This window comes from Pistacia vera, unplaced genomic scaffold (assembly GCF_008641045.1).
Source record: "Pistacia vera cultivar Batoury unplaced genomic scaffold, PisVer_v2 Contig287, whole genome shotgun sequence".
Taxonomy (NCBI): domain Eukaryota; kingdom Viridiplantae; phylum Streptophyta; class Magnoliopsida; order Sapindales; family Anacardiaceae; genus Pistacia; species Pistacia vera.
Window position 1 is genome coordinate 170,780 of NW_022196098.1, and position 9,407 is coordinate 180,186.

The window sequence follows — 9,407 nt, forward strand, 5'->3', positions numbered from 1 at the left end:
CCAAGCTCAAGAGCAAAGAAGACTTTTGAGGCAAGAAGACACAAGTGAGGGAGCAATGGTAGCAAACCATAAAGGCAAGCCAATACAAGGACAAAATAGGAGGTATGTTAGGGATAAAAAGGGGAAAGAAAAGAGTAGCAATCAGTGGGAGAAATCAGGTGGAGTGAAGGAGTTTCCAGCTTGCACTTAGTATAAAAAGAAAGGACATTCAAAGAGGAGGTGCTGGTTCAGACCAGGGATACAATGCAGAAGTTCCAAACAATTTGGGCACATAGGGAAGGTCTGCAAGAACAAGAGAAGCTAGCCAACACAGCAATCTCAGGTTAGAGAAGACCAACAGCACTGTCAGGAGGCTGAACAACTTTTTGTGGCTACCTGTTACACAGCACAAACCAGCAATGAAGCTTGGCTAATTGACAATGGTTGTACCAACCATATGGCTGCAAACCTGCAAAGTTTCATTAACCTAGACAACTCATATTGTTCCAGAGTTAAAATAGGAAATGGTGATTTCATGGAGGTCAAAGGCATAAGAGATGTTGCTGTTCAAACCTTGTCAGGTATCAAAATCATTTCTCATGTATTGTATGTGCCTAAGATTAGCCAAAACTTATTAAGTGTTGGGCAAATGTTAGAGAAGGGTTATTCTCTACATTTCCAAAATCAAGCATGCACCATATTAGATCCTGAAGGCATTGAATTAATGTGTGTAAAAATGCAAGGAAAAAGCTTCCCGATTGAGTGGAAAAATTCCAGCAACTTAGCTTTATCATCTAGACTAGAAGAGTCTGAAATCTAGCACAAAAGACTTGGCCGCTTCCATTACAATGGGCTCAAAGAGTTAAAGGATAAGAATATGGTTTAAGACTTACCTGAGATTGAAGAGAAGAGTACCATCTGCAGTGCTTGCCAACTTGGTAAGCTAAGTAGGCCACCATTTCCCTCGGATCAGGCCTAGAGAGCAACAACAAAACTCCAGCTGATCCATATTGATGTTTGTGGGCCTATGTAGACTGAATCAATGCGTGGGAGCAAGTACTTTGTGCTCTTCATAGATGACTTCACACGGATGACATGGGTATACTTTTTGAAGTAGAAAAATGAGGTACCTGTTGTATTCAGAAATTTCAAACTGCTGGTAGAGAATCAAGTTGGAACAAAGATCAAATCCATAATAAGTGATAATGGAACTGAATATACATCAAGAGAATTCAGTTCAATTTGTCAGGAGGCTGGAATTAGGCACCAGTTTACGACACCTTACACCCCACAGCAGAATGGGGTCAGTGAAAGAAGAAATAAAACCATCATGGAGATGGCTAGGTGTATGATGGCAGAGAAGCAGTTTCCTAAGAGGTTATGGGCCAAGGTTGTCAATACAGGAGTCTAACTCCTAAACAGACTGCCCAACTAAAGCAGTCAAGGGGCAAACTCCAGCTGAGGCTTGGAATGGAATTAAACCAGCAGTGAGTTACTTGAAAGTGTTTGGGAGTGTGTGTTATGTTATGGTTCTAGCAGGGAAGAGGACAAAGCTTGATGATAAATCTGAGATTGGTATATTCATTGGCTACAGTAATCAATCAAAAGGGTACAGAGTATACATTCCTGAGTCAAAGAGAATTATGATAACAAGGGATGTAAAGGTAGATGAAAATGCAGTGTGCAATTGGGAGAATGAGAAGATTGATGCTAACTGCAAAGTGTAACAGCCAACCGAAAACTTACTTGAAGAAGCTAAAACAAAAGAGGATGAAAAACCACCAGTTAGAAGGACCAGAACCTTGACTGGTGTATATGCAAGGTGTAATGTGGCAGTGCTTGAACCAAGAAATTATGCTGAAGCTGCTAAGTCAGAAGCTTGGAGGAATGAAATGCAGGAGGAGATATTTATGATTGAAAAAAACAATACCTAGAGGCTTGTTGACAGACCTGAAAATAGAAAAATAATTGAGGTAAAGTGGATTTACAAGCTGAAGGTTAATCCTGATAGTACAGTCCATAAACACAAGGCAAGACTTGTGGCAAAAGGCTTTGCACAATAGCAAGGGGTGGATTACTCTGAGATATTTACTCCGGTGACTGGACATGACATTATTAGATTGATCCTTGCTATAGCAGTCCAATTTGGTTGGAAAGTCTTCCTACTAGATGTTAAGTCAGCATTTCTGAATGGTTGTTTGGGTGAGGAAATTTTTGTAGAACAACCTGAAGGTTATCAAGTAAAGGGTGAAGAGTGAAGAAGGCAAAGTGTATTTGCTGGAGAAGGCCTTATATGGCCTAAAGTAGGCACCTAGAGCCTGGTGCAGCTGCATAAATGATCACCTAAGTAGTCTAGGATGTGTTAGAAGTCCTAATAAACATACTCTTTATGTTAAGGAGGCTAAAGGTGACTTAATTGTGATATCCTTGTATGTAGATGATCTGCTGATTCCAGGGAGCAATCCAGACCAGCTGAGTCAGTTTAAAAGGTCCATGCAACCTGAATTTGAGATGATAGATTTGCGGGAGATGACATACTTTCTTGGTATGGAGATTGTTCAGTCTAGAAATGGAATCTTTGTGTGCCAGGAAAGGTCAAATGAGGTGCTTATAAAGTTTGGCATGGAAAATTCCAAACTTGCAAACACTCTTTTGGTTTCAAATTTGAAGCTGAGTAAGAATGATGGTGAGAAAAGAGTGGATGAGGGGCTGTTTAGAAGTCTGGTTGGATGCTTGCTATATTTAACAGCTACACGACCAGACCCTATGTTTGCAACCAGTTATCTCTCCAGGTTCATGAGTTGTCCAAGTGAATTGCATTATAAGGCACCCAAGAGGGTGTTAAGGCATTTGGTTCAGGAGGGCTGAAAATTTGGTGTTGCTGGGCTATACTGACAGTGATTGGGGAGGATCACTTGATGACGTGAAAAGCACATCAGGTTATGTATTTTATATCAATTCTGCTGCAATTAGCTGGCTGTCAAAGAAGCAAGATATTGTGGCACAGTCCACAATAGAGGCAGAATATATTTTTGCTGCAGCAGCTATAAACCAAGTTGTTTAGCTTAGGAAAGTGTTGGCAGATTTGAAGCAGAATCAGGGAAGTCCAACTCCAATTTCGTGTGACAACCAGTCAGCTGTTGCCAAAAACCAGTTCTTCACAACAGCACCAAAAAAATCAAGATAAAATTCCATGCTGTAAGGGAGGATGAATACAATGGAGAAGTTACTTTAATTCACTGTCAAGGTGAGGACCAAAATGCAGACATTATCACCAAAGCATTGCCTAAAGCCAAGTTTGAGGAACTTAGACTCAAACTTGGTGTTTCTAGCAAAGGTATCAAGGAGGAGTATTGATGCAGTGATACTTTGCTGGAAATGCATCATCATTGCAGGTTCAGTTGGAATTGTTTTTGGAGCATGTTGAAGTTAGTTTGCTGTAGTGGTCCAACGTGCATGGCTGTAACACTTTAGTGTATTGTAGTTGAATGGCTTAAGTGTAATTAAGTCAGTATTATGTTGTGTTTTGTGTATGAAATATTAGTTGTTAAGATTTGAATTTAAATTTGTAAATGTCTGCTGTAGTTGTTGAATCAGCCGAGAGTTGTTAAGCTAATGTATATATTGATCAAGTTGAATGAAAATCAGTAACTTTTGCACACAAGCTTGATAACTCTTCTTTCTTTTCTTTGCATTCTCTGGTTGAAAACCATAAGTTGTTGGTGTTTTAGTAATGCCGGATTGTCTAAGAAAAAAGAGAAACTGAAGAAAGCTTAATCAACATTTCATTAGCCAACAAATATTGAATATAACATACTTTTAGCTTACTGTTACAACCACTGTCAGTAAGTCTTTTACATAATGCAAGGTAAACCACATAAATCTAACAACTACATTACACTTAGGAGACACAAAGCCTCAAATCAAGCTTGATTTACCTGAACAAATTTTGATACAAAAGTTGACNTATATATATATATATATATATATATATATAGTAGCGGATCTAGGAATTTCTTTTAGGGTGGACCAAAATAAAAATTTATTATACATTACTATTTTTGTCCATTAATATTTTTTTTAGGGTGAGCTAAAATATATAAATTTACAGATTAATATTAAAAAAAAAAATTGAGGGTGGGCCAAAAAGTGACTGGATCCGCTACTGTATATATATATATAATTAAAATAATTTATAAATCAACCAAGATATATGTTAAATTGTATTTTAACGTGTTATCAAAATTTTAGTATTTAATAAACATGTATGTTGATTTCATCGATGATTTTGAAAATTTATCAATCTGTGATGGTCACGTGTATGTCTTAACTTCGGTTTTGGAATTGAGTTTGCTTTTGGGTAAAAATATTTTTTTATTAAGGAAATTTAATGACTTTCTAGAAACTTCATGCACGTTGCAAAAGAGTGGTATAATTATTTTAAATAACTATTTCATGCTTCATTTATAAATACACCTGACAATAAAATATCGTTTAAGGAAAATTACAAAATTGAGGAGAGGCGTGTCTTTTATTTTCAGAAAATGGTATTATGCATTATTAGAACAACGAGAAAAGTACATATTGAGAAATAAAAGCACACTTTATTTAATTATAAAATAATATGTGGATTTCAAAAACAACCTACAAAGTACTCATCCTCCAAAGACTCAATTGCTCTACATGAACGATGACTTTACATTAGATATGATATGTTAAGTACTCTACTCGAACAATGCTAGAGCTTGCCGGGTATGATAATTTTTTCTCGCTCTACCTGTGTGTGGAACCTCCACCAGATATGACTGACATTCTCTTTGGTACCAGTTGTGGTGAAAACTTTTAGTATTACATAATAAATATTCAAAAATAAGAAATCAGGATAATAATAATCACAAAGGAAATACGTTGATAGATAGTGTATTTAAAATTTATTAATTTCTAAAGTGCTACCAAAGAGATAATTTAGTGATAGTATTGAATGATTTTATTCGTATATTAATTGAAATTTTAATTTCAAGGAAAAATTGTTTTATAAACTAACCCACTCACTAAGCCTTTCAACTCAACCTTTTATATAAAAATTTCACCTTTATTATATATTCCAATTTTTGTCGGAGAAAAGTAAGACCATTGGAAAGTTAAAATGAAAATTTTTCCTCAATCAGAAGTACTTTTATAAAGTATTGTTACCAAAGACTTTACTGAACCTAGTGGTGAAAGTAGATTGTCAGTTGCTCTTAGAAGGATAGAAAATAAAGGACAACTATCTTTAAATGGTCCAGTGGTTTTATAGAGACTTTTTGGTATATTATTCAAGAAATTATGAGTTCAAAGTCCCTCATCGGATTCTAATAGATTTAGTCACTGAAACTCTTATCTGATTAATAGTTTTAGGATCTCAAAAGATTAACGGAGATATACATAAACTAACCTAGACACTCAATCATTAAAAAAAAAAAAAAAAAGTCGAAGTACATCACGCTCTTTCAAAAATTAAGAATGGGGTGTCTTCGACCATTTACCTCAAATTTATGACTTGATTTGGGCCAAGACTATTTGGGTTTGTCGCTCAGATTACTAGCTTAATATTTCCTTCTAAACCCAATATAAAGTGTATATTTGGCAGCTCAAATAATAGATCTTGTAAAAATATCTTTATTACATAATTGTCAGATAACTATTAATTGTGAGGAGTGATACATGATATATTTATTAGACTAGGTGATAGTCGGGAGTTGGAGTGTAGAAGACTCCCTCGAGGGTGACCCCTAATCATTTTGTACAAGCCAAATTCGAGAAGGAATAATAATTTTCTCTTCAATCACTCGCTATCCTCTCAATCTTATCTTAGTTAACCTTGAGCTAAAAGGTCATTTTTCAACACCTAAGCAATGAAGGAGCCAGATAAGAACCTTGAAAGACAAGGTATGACTTCCAATTCCAAGTCTTCTGGTAAGATTTGCAAGAAAACAAACCCACCACCATTTAGAACAATCCCTTTCAGCTCCTGGAATTTGTTGAAAATAATCCCTTTGGTCTCCTTGAATCTTCTTCCATGGTTCATAAGTGTTAAGTAGCCACCATTCTTGTTTAACAAACCTTCAGGAAGACCACCGGTTGGTACTGGATTAACATAACTAGGGATCACAACCTCGCCATCAAACATTGATGTAGGGAACATATCAATTACCAACCCTGCAAGTGGAGTTGCATTAGAACTTGAAATCACATGCTTGACAATAGTTTCTCTAACACAAGCTTTATGACAATCTATGAACTCATTTACATAGTTCTTTAAGGATTTATGAAGCTATTGTGAAGGAGAGAAGTGTACAGGAGGTGGAAGATTGATTAACCTTATTCGAGGATTAAATTCTGGAAGTGATTTGGTGGATTCAGCTGTGGCAGCTTTTCTATTAATAGCAGATTGCATAAGAAGAACAGTTACTGCTAATCATGTAAAGATTAAAGATGATTAAGATTATGCTTCATTCATGGCATATTTCCTAATACATCATCAATAAAGCGTCCAAATGCAGCAAATGAAGATCCTTCTTCCATGACTGCTAATCTGCTCTTTTCACTCATCTCTTTCACCTTCTTTCGCACTTCATTATCACTCTCCATCACACATTTTATGGCTCTTGCTATTTCATCTCCCGATACAACTTCCCCATCAGTGATCCTATAATCTACTCTCAACTCCAAGGCCAATCCCAAATCTTTCACCATTTGGAAAGCATTAAGCTGCTGCTCAGCATACATAGGCCATGTCACAATTGGAATACCAAACCACAAGCTCTCCAAGATTGAATTCCACCCACAATGTGACACAAATCCTCCCACTGATTTATGAGCCAACACCTCCTTTTGTGGTGCCCGTCCACACACCAAACCCTTTTCCTTTGTTCTTTCCAAGAACCCATTTGGTAAGATTTCCTGGAGATTATCACTCTTGTAATCACTAGGACCTTCAAATTTGCCATTTGGTGGTGGTTTCCGTAAAGACCACAAGAACCTTACCCCACTTTGCTCCAATCCAAATCCAATTTCTTTGACTTGTTCTTCACCAAAGCTCCCTCCACTTCCAAAGCACAAGAAAACAACTGATGAATCAGGCTGATCATCAAGCCATTTCATTATCTCATCAGCTTTTTCTGTCTCATCACTCTGACGTCCCTTTACATCAATAACTGGTCCGACTGTGTAAATTGGTGGCATATGATCAAAATCATTCAACAAAGACTTAACCGCATGAGATTCCAGCTCCTGGAATGTGTTCACAATAATCCCTTTGGTCTCCCTGAATTTTCTTCCAAGGTTCATTAATGTAGCGTAGCCACCGTACTTGTTTAACAGAACCTCCGGCAGACCACTGCTTGGAACCGGATTAACATAACTAGGGATCATCAACTCACCATCAAACTCTTCAAATCCTCTTCCAACTTCATCATGTCGAGTTGGAAGGTACAGCATGAGACCAAGAAAAGCTGCAGTAGAAGGGAAGAACAAATAAGAAGGAACACCAAGTTCATTTCCCACATCGATCATTGATGCATAACTCATATCAAGTACCAACCCAGCAAGTGTAGCTGAATTAGAACTGGAAATCACATGCTTGACAATCGCTTCTTTAACACAAGTTTTATGAGAATCTATGAACTCAACCATATACTTTTCTATAGATTTATGAGCATCTATTGAAGGAGAAAAGTCTACAGGAGGAGGAAGATTGATGAACCTTATTGGAGTATTAGATTCTGCAAGCGGTTTATATAACGTATGTGTAACAAAATTTCCAGTAAAAATAGAATCCATGAGAAGAACAGTCACTGAGAAACGTCCATCATCTCGCTCTAACAATCGCTTTGCAAACTCAACTTCAGGAACCAAGTGGCCTGCGCCTGCTAGAGGGATGAACACAAGCTCTGCTTTCTTCATCGTTGGCGATGGCAGAGGAAAATGTTATAAAAATTTGAGATTTCTTTTCTTCTGGGGGAGTGAATAAGGGATCTGGACCACTCCTTTGATAAAGTAGCGATCTTGTTGCACACGTATATGAAATCTCCACCACAAAATATAATCTTAATATATTTAAAAATTATTAGAATTTACTCTAATCTGCATAAATAAATAAATAAAAAGTGATTTTAAAAAAGCACTTTTTGTTGATTCTAAAGCCTTTTGACGAGTTTGAAAGGATAACAGAAGACCAAAGCCTTAAACTGCCAACAACACTCGCTCATCCATCCATGGCCTCCTCTGTTCCTCTTCCGCCACCACCAGCACCACCACCCACCACTTTTCTGCCACCCCTTTCCCTTTCACCGCCACTTCCCAAACTCAAAGCCCCCACAATTCGTTTTCGCCTAAGCAAAATATGCTAGGAAGGCCAACCTCATTTAGCCTGTCAACTGTTCGACACAATTCCCTGCCCAACTACTAGTGCTTAAAGCCTTAAATGCAAATGACAAAGTGTATATAGCTCAAAGTGTAAAGTTAAATGAGTTTGATTTTCTTTTATTAATAATTTTCTATCTCACAATTCTACTCAAGTATTGTAGTTTTAAGTCGTTGATGTGTGACACAAATTCTTCTATATTGTCCTTATCTACTTAGGTTTTTAGTAAAGGCATTTTTGTATTCTCAAGGACTTAGGGTTTTAGTATATAAACTTCCTAATGTGAGTGGTGAGACATCATTCTATTCCTCTTTAATTTTTTTTCTACCATTCAACTTGTCAAGTAAGAAATAATTTACTTTGTTGTAAGTAGTCTAGAAAATGTATTAAAATGTGTGTTGAGAAAATGAATATAATATTAATGTATGCACAATATTCAACCATACTAAAGAAATGTTTAATTTTAAAACAAAAATATGCATAGATCAGGGAGAATTAAGGCATGTGACATCCATTATATAATAAAATATTATAGCCTAAAGCAGAGACATGTGACATCCATTATATAATAAAGTATTATAGCCTAAAGCAGAGGCATGTGACATCCATTATATAAAACAACCGGCTCTTTACTAGAAAACCAAATATAAATTGCAATAGTGCTACGGATACCGATTATTCCCACTAAATTTTGTATCGACGTATATAGCATCCAGTTAAATGTTGTCACGTTGGAAACATAATGTCTTTCATGAATGAACAATTGTCTAACAATTATGGACGTCCGTTCATATTTGATGGACAACCTTTCATTACAAATAAACAAACGTCTACAAAAATGACAATAGACTTTTGTTCATATTATATAGATATGAGTCTATTTTCTCTAGATGGGTGTTTACCTTATATGGACATCGGTTTATAAATTTTCAAAAATATAATATTGAGGGGCATTCATGTAAAATGGATGGCCGTCCATCTCATCTAAAATCAACACAAATAAAAAAAAATTAAAAATAATTTA

At 36.2% G+C, this 9,407-nt stretch overlaps 1 protein-coding gene across 1 annotated transcript; it reads right to left on the minus strand.

Annotated features, from left to right (window-relative positions):
• Positions 1-6,023: 6,023 nt before the first annotated feature.
• Positions 6,024-7,964, minus strand: LOC116134395 (anthocyanidin 3-O-glucosyltransferase 2-like). Its single transcript, XM_031420073.1, has 2 exons — positions 6,339-7,964; positions 6,024-6,177 (listed from the first exon to the last, which is right to left on the minus strand). The coding sequence occupies exon 1, from the start codon at positions 7,921-7,923 to the stop codon at positions 6,475-6,477; it is 1,449 nt and encodes a 482-aa protein (XP_031275933.1). The 5' UTR covers positions 7,924-7,964; the 3' UTR covers positions 6,024-6,177; positions 6,339-6,474.
• Positions 7,965-9,407: the final 1,443 nt, after the last annotated feature.

Excerpts from the sequence above, each read along its gene's own strand:
- LOC116134395 (XM_031420073.1), bottom strand. The coding sequence starts at position 7,923 with ATGAAGAAAGCAGAGCTTGTGTTCATCCCTCTAGCAGGCGCAGGCCAC.